Consider the following 16,455-nt stretch of genomic DNA (forward strand, 5'->3'; position numbering starts at 1 on the left):
AACAGCATCACTAGGTCTCACTGCGGGGGCTTCCCCACTCAGCCTGAGCGAGCAGATCCAATGGAAAAGATTAATCGCAGAACCGCAGTGAAGACATCCAGGGAACAGTGAGGTGGGGAGCAGGGGAGGTTGCGCTTAATCCCTCGGGATTCATCCAAATTGAGTTTATTGCGCAGGTGGGGGGGGGAAAGGGGGGGAAGAGATTTTATTTGATGTTTCAGGTCACTGACGCTAAAACATTTCAATGAGTGTCTGCTCATAAGGTACATACTTACACCTAACAACATTTACATCACATTGTATATTGACCATACCTTATTTTAATCACCACCCTTCCTCTTCGCCCTCACCACCAAGCCATTTAAACATAACCATCATGTGATACGTGTGCATCTTTAACCCCTGATATTAACTGTATTGGGATGCTGAATATTCCTAGAAGGAGAGGTGTTTCAGGAGCTAGAAAATATAGGAAATTAGAGGAAGGGAAATGCAATTCAATTGTTGTGATCTGTTGTTCCTATAAACAAACAGATGCTAAAATGTTATTAGTGCAAATGCTGGACTATCACCTGGAAAGAGACCTGAAATTATCAGCTACCACTGAGCCTTTGCAGAAGTTTTCTATCAGTAACCTGGCAAAGGCCAAAGGTCAGAGTAGGGTCATACTGCAAGATACCAGCAACCATGTGCTTTTAGAGTGGTAAGTAAATCCCACAGCATTGGCTGGGCCCTGCCATGAAGAGAAACCCCCCCAAGCTCCCTGCACGGTGACTAATCCATCTGCCACACAAACTCAGGAAGCTATTCTGAGAAGATTAGAATCAGATGTTAATGGAGTTTTCCGTATAAGCCCTATGTCAGTCCACCCCTTGGGGGCCAGTGCAGGACTGGTCCCTATGGAAGTACGTACTTAGTCCTATTTTTAAGTGATGGGGTTACCTCCACTTTCCAATGTTCTACCATCAGATACATCTCAGACTTCTCTATAACTGCAGCAGTGCCAATCTAGCTGTAACTGATGCCGTGGTATCGATTTAGCGGGTCAGGTGAAGGCCCACTAAGTCAATGGCAGAGTGGTCTCCCATCAACACCTGTACCCCAGCTCCCCGAGAAGAGTAAGGTAAGTTGGCGGGAGAGTGTCTCCCATACACACAGCACAGTGCAGACACCGCTGTAAGTTGACCTAAGTTACATCAACTTCAGATACATAACTGAAGTAGCATAACTTAGGTCGATTTACAGCTGTAGTGTAGAACAGCCCTCACTCTCCAGAAGTTTTTCCTGAGATTCAGCCCAGATTTGTTTCTTGATTTCAATCGACATTGCCAAGAACAAGCAACCTGATAGGCCAGATAGTATGTGTCATAGGCTCCTATGAGATGTCTGTGTAAGAACAGACTGAGGACCCTTCTGGATGTCTCTGAAACCGGGAGCCATCAAAGATGAAGAAAGATGTTTAGTCTGGAAGAGAGGCGATTAAGGGGGAATACATTAAATACTTGAAAGGCTGCCATAGGAAAAAAAATATGGAGAAAAGTTGTTCTCTCTGGCCACAGAGGGTAGGGCAAGAGGAGATGGGTTCAAACAGATTTAGACTAAATCTCAGGAAACACTAACTGTAAGAACAGACACCTAGGGAGGTTGTGGAAGCTTCTTCCCTGGAGGTTTTCAAAAGGAGGCTGGAGCCATCTGTCTTGGAAGGTTGGACACAACAAGTCCTGCATCTTGGCAGGGGGCTAGACTAGACTAGACGACCCTTGCAATCCCTTCTAACCCTATGATTCTAAGAGCAGAAAGTCAAGTTAAACTAGTCATTTCTTGGCTCTGCCCTTTTGGATAAAGCTCCACCAGAAGGTGCGAAGAGGAACATTATGTCCCAGTGTGGCAGCAGTGTGTGTTTTCCATTAGGGAAGAGGAAGATAACCACCTTGCCCCACCCCCAGGTCCTGTTGCTACAAGAGGCCCAGCTAGTGGGGTCCACCAAATTTTGTTACAAGAACATACAAAAGAGCTTCCATAAATGCCAATCAGACGACCTTTCAATCCGTTTGCTAAGGCACATGCACTTCTAATTTCAGGACAGGGGACACAGCGAGGAGATACTGACCTCCAGTGAGGCACATATCAAGAATTTATGATCCAGGAGATAAATAATGACCGAGGTGAACTGAAGATCAACAAACCTTGGTGATAGAAACTGAAACGAAAGGCTGATCCCCATGGGTTACAGGCATTTTGAATGTCTCCATCAGAAACACCAGTCTCACCATCACAGCCATGGATTTCAGAAGTGGGACCATTTTCCCTCTGAAACCAATAGGAGAGACGAAGTCAGAGGGTCTGGGCTCTTGCTGAAGCCAGCCATGGAAGTCAAATTGGATTCATTTTCAAGAAACAAAACCCCAGGCCACACACACCTTTATCCTACAGAGAGTCATCAAATAAGTAAAACCCATGAACCGGAGGGAGAGGTTTATCCATTCTAGTAACTAAGGACGCAATTTTCAGAAATACCCGAGTGACCAAGGAGCACAAGCCCCCTGAAACTAAACACAATCACTTGGGGGCTTTTGAAAACAAGTCCCTCCCTATGGGCATCATTTACATAGACTTCTGTTTAATTTTTCAACCCAGACCTCTATGATTAGATACCATGTATGAGACCAGTCACTTCCCCAGACCAGCTCCTACTCCCCACCAGACACCCTCACCACTCATTCCCTGCCACACCATAACCTCTGCCACACACCCCACCAGCCATTACCACGCCCCAAGGCCAGGTGTACCAATGCTGCTGCCATCACCAGGAGCCCAGTGACCCACTACATCAGACTGGAGCCTCAGGAAGCTGCCCCAAAGCAATCCAGCCTGCCTGGCACCACAGCCACTGGCTCTGCTCCGAATTGCAATCCAGCAAACACATGGCACAGAGGCACCGGCTCTCTGCCTGCCCCTCTCCTGCAGTAGGGCACCGGCTCTGTCCCCGCAAAGTCCCACTGGCTCCCCGCCCGCCCACCCCCACAGCAGGGCACCGGCTCCCCCCCCCCCGACAGCCCGCCCACCCCCCCAGCAGGGCACCGGCTCTCCCCCCTCCCGACAGCCCGCCCACCCCTCCAGCAGGGCACCGGCTCTCCCCCCCCCCGACAGCCCGCCCACCCCCCCAGCAGGGCACCGGCTCTCCCCCCCCCCGACCGCCCGCCCACCCCCCCCGCCGGGCACCGGCCCCCCCCCCGACCCCCGCCCCCCCCCAGCAGGGCACCGGCTCTCCCCCCCCCCCCCGACAGCCGCCCACCCCCAGCAGGGCACCGGCTCTCTCCCCCCCCCCCGACAGCCCGCCCGCACCCCCAGCAGGGCACCGGCTCCCCCCCCCCCGACAGCCACCCGCCCCCCCAGCAGGGCACCGGCTCTCCCCCCCCCGACAACCCACCCGCCCCCCCCGCTGGGCACCGGCTCTCCCCCCCCCCCCGACAGCCCGCCCGCCCCCCCAGCAGGGCACCGGCTCTCCCCCCCCCCCGACAGCCCGCCCGCCCCCCCAGCAGGGCACCGGCTCTCCCCCCGACAGCCGCCCACCCCCAGCAGGGCACCGGCTCTCCCCCCCCCCGACCGCCCGCCCGCCCCCCCAGCAGGGCACCGGCTCCCCCCCCCCGACAGCCGCCCGCCCCTCCAGCAGGGCACCGGCTCTCCCCCCCCCCGACAGCCGCCCGCCCCTCCAGCAAGGCACCGGCTCCCCCCCCGACAGCCGCCCACCCCCCCAGCAGGGCACCGGCTCCCCCCCCGACAGCCGCCCACCCCCAGCAGGGCACCGGCTCTCCCCCCCCCCCCCCCGACAGCCCGCCCGCCCCCCCAGCAGGGGACCGGCTCCCCCCCCCGACCGCCGCCCGCCCCCCCAGCAGGGCACCGGCTCTCCCCCCCCCCGACAGCCCGCCCGCCCGCCCCCCCTGCAGGGCACCGGCTCTCCCCCCCCCCGACAGCCGCCCACCCCCCCAGCAGGGCACCGGCTCCCCCCCCCCCCCGACAGCCCGCCCCCCCAGCAGGGCACCGGCTCTCCCCCCCCCGACAGCCGCCCGCCCCCCCAGCAGGGCACCGGCTCCCCCCCCCCCCGACAGCCCGCCCGCCCGCCCGCCCCCCCAGCAGGGCACCGGCTCCCCCCCCCAGCGCTCACGCCCAGCGGGCACCAGCCCCCCACGCTACCTGCCGGGCAGGCGCGGCCCGCGACGGGCGGGGACGGGGCTGCTCCGCGCGGCTCCGGTTTAACGGCCGAGCCGCCACCTGCCAAGAGCCAGCAGCGCCGCCCGCAGGGGCTCGGGCCTAGTGCGCGCGCGCAGAGAGCGCGCCGCGGGGCAGCCTGGGACTTGTAGTCCCGTGAGCCGCCCTCCCTGCGAAAGACAGAGCGCGAGAGAGAGCTGGGTCCGGGGTCCTCCCCCGCCCGGCTCAGTGCAGGCTGCCCCCCATTGCTCCCACCCCGCCAATGCATCTGCCGCCCCAGCCCTACCCCCCACCCCGCCCTCACTTCTCCCAGTCCCTCCCCGGGCCCCACTCCGCCCAATCCATCAAGCCACCAATGCCCCCTTCCTCCCCTCGACTTTACCCCGGCCGGGTATCTCCCACCCACTACCCGGCACTCCCCCTCCCCTACTCCGCACTGTCCTCCCGTCCCTCCCCCTGGGCGGGCACAACATGTCAGAGGTGAAAGTAAGCGGGTACGGGCCGGTAGGGAGGACCGGTAAGAAAAGGAGACTGGCTGAGGGAGGGAGAAGCCTGCCCCCTGCATAAGAATAGTTTAAACTCAGCTGTGTGTTTGACCATGGCAGGGGCAGTCCTTTTCTGCTCCCAGGGATGAGGGGCTCTCTCCAAAACACAACAAATACAAGCATTTGGCTGCACAGTTTAAATCCAGAGCTAATAAAAGCAGGTGGAAGGGGAAAACTCACTGTCACATTGGTTTCTCATCTCCTTCCTCCCCCTCCTCCAGCTAGGCTGCAGAAAAGGATCTGCACTCCTTCCCCCTCCACAGCAGGGGTTCTCCTCTAGGCTCTAGCTTGCAGTAGGGAGACTGGCTGAAATGCCTGCTGCTGCTGCCTGCATAAGAACAGTTTAAACTCAGCTGTTCCCTGCACAGTTCAATCCCCAGAGTTAGGAGCCATTTCTGGAATCCTTGTTAATTTCATTCCCAGTTGGGGGGCGGTGACCATAGCAGGGGCAGTTATTTTCTGCCCCCGGGATGAGGGGGATCTCCTATATACAAAAAACACAATCAAAATCAGGAACCATTTCCAAGTTCAAATCTATCCCATTCCCTCCCCAGCAAAGGATCATGGTTGTGATGTCCAAACTGCTTGCAGATTCTCTTTGAAATGTTACTGAACTGCACTGTTCTTATGCAGGCTTCTCCCTCCCTTAGCCAGTCTCCCTGCTGCAAGCTAGAGGGAAGCTCCTGCAGCTGCTGAGTGCCAGGGAGAAAGCACAGAGCCTAGTGTCGGCAGCCTGGCTGGAGGAGGAGGGAACATAAGAACATAAGAATGGCCGTACCGGGTCAGACCAAAGGTCCATCTAGACCAGTATCTGTCTACCGACAGTGGTCAATGCCAGGTGCCCCAGAGGGAGTGATCTCTCTCCTGCCATCCATCTCCATCCTCTGACGAACAGAGGCTAGGGACACCATTCTTACCCATCCTAGCCACCATGAATTTATCCAGTCCCCTTTTAAACATTGTTATAGTCCTAGCCTTCACAACCTCCTCAGGTAAGGAGTTCCACATGTTGACTGTGCGCTGCGTGAAGAAGAACTTCCTTTTATTTGTTTTAAACCTGCTGCCTATTCATTTCATTTGGTGATCCCTAGTTCTTGTATTATGGGAATAAGTAAATAACTTTTCCTTATCCACTTTCTCAACATCACTCATGATTTTATATACCTCTATCATGTCCCCTCTTAGTCTTCTCTTTTCCAAGCTGAAGAGTCCTAGCCTCTTTAATCTTTCCTCATATGGGACCCTCTCTAAACCCCTAATCATTTTAGTTGCCCTTTTCTGAACCTTTTCTAGTGCTAGAATATCTTTTTTGAAGTGAGGAGACCACATCTATACACAGTATTCGAGATGTGGGCGTACCATGGATTTATATAAGGGCAATAATATATTCTCAGTCTTATTTTCTATCCCCTTTTTAATGATTCCTAACATCCTGTTTGCTTTTTTGACCACTCCTCTTCTGGTTGAGACCCCTCACCCTCTGCAGGACTCTGGAGTACCGGCAAGTCCTTTAAGTTACTTTCACCCCTGGGCTTAGTACACTGGAGAGTTACAGCGCTGATGGTGGCTTTACAGCGCTGTAACTTACTCCCCGTCCACACTGGCAATGCACATACAGTGCTGTATCTCCCTGGCTACAGCGCTGGCTGTACTCCACCTCGACAAGAGAAATAAAGAGAACAGCGCTGGTGCTGCAGCGCTGGAGTGCCAGTGTAAACAGTGATTAATCTTACTATGCTGTAAGTGACCTCTGGAATTTTCCCATAATGCTTTTAAGTAAAGATAACACTCTTTGTTTTGTTGTGATGCCTCTCTTTGTTTTGTTGTGAAGTCGCGGCTCCCAGAGCAGCTTATCTAAGAAACAAACACAGCTACTGTTTGCTCGAGCAGAGGCAGGCAGGGGGATGAATGTCCACAGCTAGTGTTTGCTTGAGGAGAGAAGCAGCATGGGCGTGCGGGGGGAGGAGGGTCCATTTTGGAGCAGCTGCTTATCTGGTCTGTGAGGAAAAAAACAAAGAAGGCTATTTGCATGTAGTGAATGAGACAGGGGTGGGGGAAGGGGTCAGAACTTGCAAGGCAGGGAGCTGACATAGTGTCAGCTCCAAAAATCCACTCTCTCTCTCCCCCACGCTCCCTGTCACACTCCACCCCACTCCACTCTTGAAAAGCATGTTGCAGCCACTTGAACACTGGGATTGCTGCCCATAATGCACCACTCCCAATACCGCTGTAAATGCTGCAAATGTGGCCATACTGCAGCGCTGGTAGCTGTCGGTGTGGCCACACTGCAGCACTTTCCCTACACAGCTGTACGAAGACAGCTGTAACTCCCAGCACTGTGCAGCTGCAAGTGTAGCCAAACCCTTAGAAAGAGGGTTGGATACTTTTACTGATGAGATTACAAGTTTGGTTGACAAAAGTTTACGGTGATGACATAATATACTTCTTTTTCTGTAAGGCATATGACTCAATACCACATTATATTCTGATTTAAAAAAACAGGGCTATGCAACTCAATGTAGCACCTATTTAATGAGTTAAATGCAGACTGAAAGATCTCAAAACAGTCATTGTAAACAGAGAATCAGCATCCAGTGGTGTGTTTCTAGTGCAATCCCAGGGGGATCTGTTATTTTCTCTGTGCTAGTCAATGTCTGTATCAATGATTTAGAAGAAAATATACAAACATTGCTGTATGTACATATCGCAAATAATGTTAAGGACAGGTTGGTTCTACAGAGTGATCTGGGTAGCTTAATGAGCTGTGCTCACTTGAACAACACAAGATTTCGTACAGCTAAATACAAGGTCATACAGTTAGGAACAAAGACTGTAGGGCACCCTTACAGAGTAGGGGATGGTATCCTGGAGTGACTCAAGAAAAGGACACAGAGAGTGACAGGGGAGGAGGAAGGGGCCATGGGGGGCATTGAGGGGCTAGGGGGGAGGGGTCTGGGGGTGTCAGGGGGAGATGGGAGGGGCTATAGGAGCTCCTAGGAGGTGATGTGGGGAGGGGGAGGGTCTGGGGGCTCTGAGGGAGGGAGGGGGCATTGAGGGGCTAGGGGGGAGGGGTCTGGGGGTGACAATGTAACTACAATACCCATAAGGCCTGTTATGTGACGTCATCCCCATTGGACAAATACGAATTTCCGCTTCCGGTGGCTAAAGCAGGAAATCTCGCTCCTGCCTGGAGACCGGGAGAGACCCGGGCCCGGATTTGGTGAGCTGCCCCTGCAGGCAAAGGGGGCCTGGGGGGCCCAGCACGGGGGTGTGTGTGAGGGGGGGCAGTTGAGGGGAGCAGTTGAGGGGGGCCCAGCGCGGGGGTGCGTGTGAGGGGGGCCAGTTGAGGGGGGCCCAGCGCGGGGGCGCGGGGGAGGGGGGGCAGTTGAGGGGGGCCCAGCGCCGGGGTGCGTGTGAGGGGGGCCAGTTGAGGGGGGCCCAGCGCGGGGGCGCGTGTGAGGGGGGGCAGTTGAGGGGGGCCCAGCGCGGGGGCGCGTGTGAGGGGGGGCAGGTGAGGGGGGCCCAGCGCGGGGGGGCGCGTGTGAGGGGGGGCAGTTGAGGGGGGCCCAGCGCGCGGGGGCGCGTGTGAGGGGGGCAGTTGAGGGGGGCCCAGCGCGGGGGCGCGTGTGAGGGGGGGCAGTTGAGGGGGACCCAGCGTGGGGGGCGTGTGAGGGGGGGCAGTTGAGGGGGGCCCAGCACGGGGGCGCGTGTGGGGGGGCAGGTGAGGGGGGCCCAGCGCGGGGGGGCGCGTGTGAGGGGGGGCAGTTGAGGGGGGCCCAGCGCGGGGGGGCGCGTGTGAGGGGGGGCAGTTGAGGGGGGCCCAGCGCGGGGGGCCGTGTGTGAGGGGGGGCAGTTGAGGGGGGCCCAGCGCGGGGGGGAGCTGGGGGGGGGGCAGTTGAGGGGGGCCCGGCGCCGGGGGGCGCGGGTGAGCCGGGGCAGTTGAGGGGGCCCAGCGCGGGGGGGCGCGTGTGGGGGGGCAGTTGAGGGGGGCCCAGCGCGGGGGGGCGCGTGTGAGGGGGGGCCGGTGAGGGGGGCCCAGCGCGGGGGGGCGCGTGTGAGGGGGGGCAGTTGAGGGGGGCCCAGCGCGGGGGGGCGCGTGTGAGGGGGGGCAGGTGAGGGGGGCCCAGCGCGGGGGGGCGCGGGTGAGGGGGGGCGGGTGAGGGGGCCCAGCGCGGGGGGGCGCGTGTGGGGGGGCAGTTGAGGGGGGGCGAGTGGGGGGGCAGTTGAGGGGGGCCCAGGGCGCATGTGGGGGGGCAGTTGAGGGGCAACCAGCGCGCGGGGACACGTGTGAGGGGTGGCAGTTGAGGGGGGCCCAGCGCGCGGGGGCGCGTGTGAGGGGGGGCAGTTGAGGGGGGCCCAGGGCGCGTGTGGGGGGGGCAGTTGAGGGGCACCCAGCGCGGGGGGGCGCGTGTGAGGGGGGGCAGTTGAGGGGGGCCCAGCGCGGGGGGGGGCGCGTGTGAGGGGGCGAGGCCCAGTGCTGGAAGTCTGTGTGGGGGCTGGAGCTTCTCTGACCCAGTCCCCCTGTAGGCTGAGGCGCTGGCGCATGGCCGCGGAGCTGGTGGCTGCACGGACAATGGGCCCCGAGCGGATCTGTCCCAACGAGCACGAGGAGCTGGGACCGCAGGAGGTGCCTGAGGGAGCCGTGGACCCCCCCGGAGACTGGAGCAGTGAGGAGCCCGAGGAGGAGGAGGAGGAGGAGGGGGGCAGCAATGGCTACTTCTACCAGCCCCTGAGCCAGGATCCAGAGCTGGGGTCGTGGGACCAGGGTTCGCTGGCAGCTGAGGGCACACAGGGCCCTGCAGAGACAGCCCCTGGCATCCAGGAGCGATTGCAGGTCACATGGGGCTGTCTGGTGTCACATGGGGGGAGTGTGCAGGACAGATGGGATGCACCGCTGCCATCTTGTGAACTTATTATTAGTAAAGTGATATAGGTCCTTGCTGGGGGCTGTCTCACCATGACATGAGGAGCTCTGTCCCTCACATGTTTTTGGGGAAGCAGAATCTGAGAGCACCCGGCTCCCCCCACAATGCCCTGTAAGCCTAGGGGCCCTAAACTGCATCACTGGAATCATGATTTCTAGTCCTCGCTCTTCCACTAGCTGCTGTAACTATTCCTTGCACTTCACATCCCGTATGAGCCATGGACTCATACTGCTGCCTTGGGGCTAACATATCGATCCCCCTTTCCACAGACAGTGTAAATGAGAGCTTCCACAAGGTCATTTCTGGCAAAGCTGGACGGAGAGCTCTGATCCCTGCAACTTGGCTCTGTTACATTATCTACTTTGTGTCTCTCCTTCTTCCTCCTCCCCCCAGTCTTTCAGAAATAATAGTCTGTGACCCACACTAACACAGTATGGCTCGGTCACCTTTTAGCAGCTGGACCCCATAGAAGTTCATGGCTCCATGCTAAGAGAGCTTGTTCTTAGCTCGAGTGGCAGAGGCTCGTGCATTTACGCTTACAGAGCCAGGCTTCAGTCCCTGCAGGTGATAGTAACAGGGCGGTTGTTGTCAAATGTAATTGCCAGACCACAGTCTGCTCCTGGAGGCAAGAAGAGGAACCAAGCATCATGATGCTTGTAGTTCCACTGCTGCAGCCTTTCAAATCCTTGTGTAACCCAGCGTCTCATCAGCTGATCCTGTAGTTGGCCTGGTAGAAGGCTGTGCTGTGGCTCTGGTTTGAAACCTGCTGATGACACTTGAGATGATAAAATATACACTGATGAAATGTTAGGGCCCTGCAGTAACCATTGGACTGATTTTATATTGCATAATATTGTATTTTAGAAGTGAATTGGGATGTTGTGTTAATATTGGCTTCCTTACTTCTGTAGTGTTTGCATTTTGGTTAATTGGAGCAGGCCCTTCATGAACCAGGAGTGGCAGGTTTTTGAGTGGTATGTGGGAGATTGCCTATGTGTGCAGAGCGGCAGACCCTGCCTGTAAACTCCAGAAAGGACAGAACTTGATTTAATAAACATTTTTCCAGAAAATAAGCCACATAACTAAAGGTGCAACATTAGTGTTTAGTGGGGGTGGGCTCACTGCCTTGGAGCATTGGTAATAAGCTGTAGAGCCTTCACCTGGTCTCCTTTGAATCCTGACCAGCTCAGCAAGTGTTAAAAGTTCCCATCCAATGGATGTTTGTTTATTGTATAGATAAGATGGGGGAGGGGAGGGGCGGGGCGAATGTTACAGACAGGTCCTTATGCTTTGCACTAGTTTGCAGGCTCTTCAGGGCCAGGCCTGTCTCTTGCTATGCTTGTACAGCACCTTGCACAATAGGGCCCTGAGCTCAGTTGGGTTCTTTAGTGACAGCTCTTTCAGCAGGGCCCAGAATTGCATTACTCACTCTAAACTTGTCAGCATTGGCAGCATGGATTGTGGCACACTGAGGGAGGGAGGGGAAGTTAAATCAAGACAGACCAAAAATCTGACTGTGTCTTTTATTAAATCTCATGATTTTGGGGATCTGACTTAAGACTCTTTGGGGTGGCAGTACTGGGGAGCATAGGGAGGGGCTGTACAGGAGGATGGATGCGGGGGGTAGGGTGGGGGGGAACCATGTTTCTCCCCTAGGCTTTGCCGAAACTTGTGAGGATTTTGTTATGCACTGCAGATGCTGAGGCTGCACCTGCCGGACCCCCCTGTGGATAGCGAGGAGGAGGAGGAGGACGGAGCTGCAGCTCAGAGCAGCCGAAGTTCCATCCCTATGGATCCAGGTCAGAGAATCCCCTTCACTCTATTCTAGACTGAAGTGGCATTTGTTGGGGATAGAGAAGGAGGCAGCTCTCTCCTGCTGGGCATTGTATCAGCACCAGGACCTGGCTGCTTGGAGGTGGAGCAGAGCTCCCAGAGCTCGGCTGGTTGAAGGCTTTGGGCCTGGGCGCTATCTCTAGCAGCAGCGTCTGGTCTCATGCTCTGACTTTGTTTGACTCTAGCACACGTGGAGTTGGTGAAAAGGACGATGGCTGGTGTGAAGCTCCCTACCCTGGGAATCCCTGCATGGGCCAGCGAGATCTCGGATGATCAGTGGACGGCTATGGTGCAGCGAACGCTGCAGGCCAGGCAGAGTCTCAGCACCTCTAGGCCGGAATGGAAATGAAATGCAGAGCCAGGGTCAGGTCCCTATCAAGAGAGCTGAGTGCAAAGTGCTACCCTGTGCACTTTAACCTCGGGTTATGTATGGGAGGCAGACCACCACCATCCTTCTCTGGATGGGTCAACAACCTCCCCCGGCGCTGAAGCGCTAAGATGCTCAGTTTGTCTCCCACTGAGGAAATCTGTTTCCTTGTCTCTTCCTTTCCCACTCCCAGCCATTGGATAGTTTGATGTCAGTTAGTGTGGTGTCCTCATGCTCGCCCAGTCGTCGTTCTCTGCCTCCAAGGGCAGAGCGTTAGTGGCTCTAGCCAGGTCTGTCTGTGAGGAACAACAGATCTGCACTAGGCGCCCATGGAGCCCAGTGCGGGAAAGGGTATTTCCCTCCCCAGCCATGCATGTGCTGCCCCCAAGTGCTGTAGCGGGCAAACAGCTGTGCTATACCATGTCACAGGAGGTGAGGCCAGGGTGTTGTCTTTTCAAGAGATCCATTTTATTTAGTTCTGTACATACAGGGACATCTGTACAAAATCCAACACTTTCATACTATAATGCTCTACTGAAAATAAAGTACACCATATGTACATATGACCTGTAAGCAGTTTAATACTTGTGTCCAGGGGGTGACTGCATTGTTTAGTTTTGCTTTTCCCTCATGAGAGGAGGGGCTGTGTGAGAAGTGGCAGAGGCTGCTCTAACTCTGTCTCTGTGAGTGGGGAGGGCACAGGCAGAATAAATGTTGTACAAAGGACAACAGGGGCCTGGCAGACAGTTACCAAGGGCCGTGTCCTGGTTGTAATTCTGTTGGATGATAGTTCAGCAGAGGTGCCGCATGCACTCACCCCTTTCTCACACTGCCCCACCTTACAGATATAGGACACGGGAATGAATAGGCAGCAAACAAAATTTAATGTTAAAGTACTGAACACAAACTTCCCTGCTCCCCAAGAAGAGGGCTATGTATTCGTCTAAGTCATCCAGCACACACTGCTCTGCTACTGTGCTGCAGCATACAACCCACCCAGGCAGTGGTGCTGTCCTGGTTAGACATGGAAAGTTTCACTGCTACTTGCACCAGAGCCCACCCCAGGAAAATCCTAGCCTGAAATGCAGCTACAGCCTCCATCTCTTCTACAGCCAAACCACTTCTCTACACGCGTTCAGGCCATCTACTCTCTCTGCACTCTCCACGGGGGCAGTGCCTGCTCCCTGGAATCTTCTGGTGTGACAACCAAGGCCAAGCCACTTCTTCCCATTCCATTTCCTCAGCCCAGTGCCCCTTTCTGCTCCACCAGTGTTATAAAGGGCTCAGCCACTCATTCCCACACACTCTTGCATACCTTCCTTGCCCCTACTCCAGTGTAACAGCTGCTACATAGCCAGTGGAGGTGCTGGGCCAGGCATGTGGTAAGTGTTAGCACCTGGCTCCATGTTAACACTCACACAAAGTAAGCAGTAACCTCCCCAATCTGTGATTCATGGATCCAGAAGAGACTTGAAGTAGCCCCCAGTGTAAAGCAGATAGGAAAGGCTGTTCTGTTTGGGGCTGGGAGAGAAGAGAGATTTCCAAAGGATTAAAGAACCTACTATATAAATTACCACCCCTTCCACCTCTGCTGGGGGAGACAGGCACATCTAGCATGAGGGAATTCAAAAGAATGTGAATGAGCCAGGGTGTGGAAGGAATGACTTAGGAAAAAGCTAAACAGGGCAAGGGGGAGAGGAGATACCTGTGAAGGGTTTAAACGAGAGGAATTTAACATGAGTTAGGGGTGAGAATTAAAAGGAGCAGTGGGGTGAAGTTAAGGAAGAGAAAACAGGCTGAAGGTCAGGAGTGAGAAGTAGGAGGCTAGAGCACTGTCTCCCACGGGGAACCCTGGCAGATAGACACCACAGAGCTGGAGCAGGGAATACCCTTAGAGATGCAGAGCAGACATGATACTCTAGGGTTGGTCCTTTTGTAACTTTCCATGATTTGGAAATGCAGTTAGGGCTTGAGTGGGTTGGCTGGTGCTGTCAAGCTATGTTATGAGTGAGGCCAGTATTTGTTTAAAGGTATAGCGAACCCACTCATGCCCTTTAAAAACTAGCCTCCCCAGGGTGACAATGGGGAGAGCTGTGATACAAAATCGAGTGCTCAGGAGAGAACCACCGAAACACTGCAGCACCCCGGCCAATAGCACCCATAGATTACCTGCCAGGATGAAGGCCCTGGGCTATTGGCAAATACATTCCTAATGATGAAATAGCATAACTAGTCCCTTCTATGCTACAAGAGAACTCACAGCTGCACAACAGACAAGAGAACTAGCTGCCTACATGGCCAGCATAAGGTGAGCCTTGATCAACACCTGCAGCAGCTACAGATTCCAAAGTGCAAAGCAACAGAATGCTTCCAAACTTAAAGTGGCCCAAGAGACACCTATTGCTTTACTGCCAGCACAAGTTTCCTGGACCCGACGGCTGGTGGAGCGATGGAGCAGCGGATACCCCGTGATATGGCAATGAACTGAGGCTAGCACAACTTGGGGTTGAGTATGCAGACAATAACAGAGCAGGGACACATTGGTCACGTGCCCCTGGAATAGCATGTTACATTTGGACACTTCATTACTGGAAATACAGTGACAAGTTTGAGGGAACTCAAGACGGGAGCAACAATGGTTGGAGGAAGTGACAATTTTTCCTCAGAGTTTGGCCAATAAAAACCTTCGGGGGGTGGGGGAATCATGCTAAATGAAAAAGGGAGAGAGTAATTATATGAGGGGGGTACAAAGGAATAGGGGTAATACATTCAGAGACTGCAGAGCACTTCACCCAGGAAAGGATTAGCCCACCATATGGTGGGCGGGGAGGAGGGGAGAGAACAGACTGGGGAGATTCAGTTAAGTAAAGGAAAAGTTAAGGTAAATACCTGTTCTCTTGCCAAGCCAGATTATTAACTGGTGGAATCACCTCCCATCGAGGACAGTTACAATTCGACTGGAAAAGGCCCTTGAGAATCCACTGTAGTGAACAAACCTGCCCTGTGGATAGACTTGATTCAACCAACTGAGCCTCTCTCTGCTGTCATGGCTACGGGTCTCTGATGCACAGATGGAGCAGGGGGTGGGTGTGGAGGATGGGCCATGCACAGGGCCTTGGGCTGTGTGCAGAAGCATGTGATGTAGGCTCTGGCTGAGGAATCCCATCCAGACACTGAGCATTCGGGGGGAGGCTTTGGTCCTGTGTCAGTAAGCAGCAGGGAATGGAATGACTCCTGCCTGGAATGATGTGAAAATGGACTGGCTGGGTTCTCTTTGCAGACGCACACACAAAACAGCGTTAAAGGAAAAAGCAGGAGGATGTGACAATGCAATGAGATACGAGGTACAATGTAAAACCAAATCTACCCTGAAAGAATGGCGTGGACAGGCACAGCTCACCATGTTCATTCCCTAGTTATACATTAGAACCAAGTGCATTTCTGGGTACCCCTGAGGGGAAGGGAGAGGGGGGCCAGGCCTCCCCGGGCAGCTCCCTAGCCCGTCAGAGCGCCTCTTGGCTTGAGGTGAGGAATTCTTCTGCTCTCTTGTGGGCCTCCAGGGCTTTTATAGTGTAGACATCCTGAGGAAGCTCAGATTTCCGACGCAGCAAAACCTTCTCCTTCTTGATGTCTTTCAGCATCTAGAGACAAAGCCCACGGTCAGCACTCTGCTTCAGGAGATGAACTAACCTCCCACCCAGCGAGAGTCCCAGGCCCCTCACTCTCACCCAGATCAACTTTGAGCATCTCCCCTTCCCCAGCCCAGAGGGAACAAAGGTGGCTCTTGCTCATGTGCCCATTGCCTCACTCTGTGAGACGCGACAAAGGGGAGCAGTGACAGCAATGCTCCACCCAGCTGCCTAGGTTTAAGGAAGCCCTGCTTGCTGGGGAGGGAGTCTGCCTACTACCCAGAGCCACATGCGGCCCTACCAAATTCATGGTCCATTTTGGTCTATTTTACGGTCATAGGATATTGAAAATTATAAATTTCATGATTTCAGCTATTTAAATCTGAAATTTCACAGTGTTGTAATTGTAGGGTCCTGACCCAAAAAGGAGATGGGGGGGGTCGCAAGGTTATTGTAGGGGGGGTTCACAGTATTGCCACCCTTACTTCTGTGCGGCTGCTGGTGGTGGCACTGCCTTCAGAGCTGGGCAGCTGGAGAGCGGCAGCTGCTGGCCGGAAGCCCAGCTATGAAGGCAGAGCCACCGCCAGCAGCAGTGTAGAGATAAGGATGGCCTGGTAAGGTATTGCCACCCTGACTTCTGCGCTGCTGCTGGCAGGGTGCTGCCTTCAGAGCTGGGTGCCCAGCCAACACCCACTGCTCTCTGGTCACCCAGCTCTGAAGGCAGCACAGAAGTAGGCTGGCAATACTACAACCCCCCTAAAATAATCTTTTGACCCCCTGCAGCTCCCTTTTGGGTCAGGACCCCCAATTTGAGAAATGCTGGTCTGCCCTGTGAAATCTGCATAGCATCGGGTAAAAGCCCCCAAAACACCAAATTTCATGGTCCGTGACGCATTTTTCATGGGCGTGAATTTGATAGGGCCCTAACTATAGACCCACTCCTGGGC

General features: G+C 55.2%; 3 protein-coding genes across 5 annotated transcripts in view; 1 reads left to right on the forward strand and 2 right to left on the reverse strand.

Annotated features, from left to right (window-relative positions):
- Positions 1-4,347, reverse strand: part of KLHDC3 (kelch domain containing 3) — a 36,509-nt gene extending 32,162 nt beyond the window's left edge. Inside the window, exons 1-2 of one of the 2 annotated variants that reach the window (XM_045011948.1) lie at positions 4,195-4,347; positions 2,187-2,310 (exon numbers count right to left, since the gene is read on the reverse strand). The gene's annotated coding sequence lies outside the window, so the exon portion shown is untranslated. The remainder of the gene's footprint in view (positions 1-2,186; positions 2,311-4,194) is intronic. The other variant, XM_045011949.1, reaches the window with a different exon arrangement.
- Positions 4,348-7,846: 3,499 nt separating this feature from the next.
- MEA1 (male-enhanced antigen 1) lies at positions 7,847-12,445 on the forward strand. Its single transcript, XM_045010131.1, has 4 exons — positions 7,847-7,974; positions 9,282-9,588; positions 11,376-11,478; positions 11,698-12,445. Exons 2-4 carry the CDS (start codon positions 9,298-9,300, stop codon positions 11,859-11,861), a joined length of 558 nt encoding a protein of 185 aa, XP_044866066.1. The 5' UTR covers positions 7,847-7,974; positions 9,282-9,297; the 3' UTR covers positions 11,862-12,445.
- The window catches only part of PPP2R5D (protein phosphatase 2 regulatory subunit B'delta), a 45,925-nt gene continuing 41,795 nt past the window's right edge, over positions 12,326-16,455 (reverse strand). For both annotated transcript variants that reach the window (XM_045010129.1, XM_045010128.1), the window contains one exon: positions 12,326-15,520. In XM_045010129.1, the coding sequence (XP_044866064.1) occupies positions 15,383-15,520 (138 nt within the window). In that variant the 3' untranslated portion in view covers positions 12,326-15,382. The remainder of the gene's footprint in view (positions 15,521-16,455) is intronic.

The sequence above is a fragment of the Mauremys mutica genome, chromosome 3, assembly GCF_020497125.1.
Source record: "Mauremys mutica isolate MM-2020 ecotype Southern chromosome 3, ASM2049712v1, whole genome shotgun sequence".
NCBI classification, from domain to species: Eukaryota; Metazoa; Chordata; order Testudines; family Geoemydidae; genus Mauremys; species Mauremys mutica.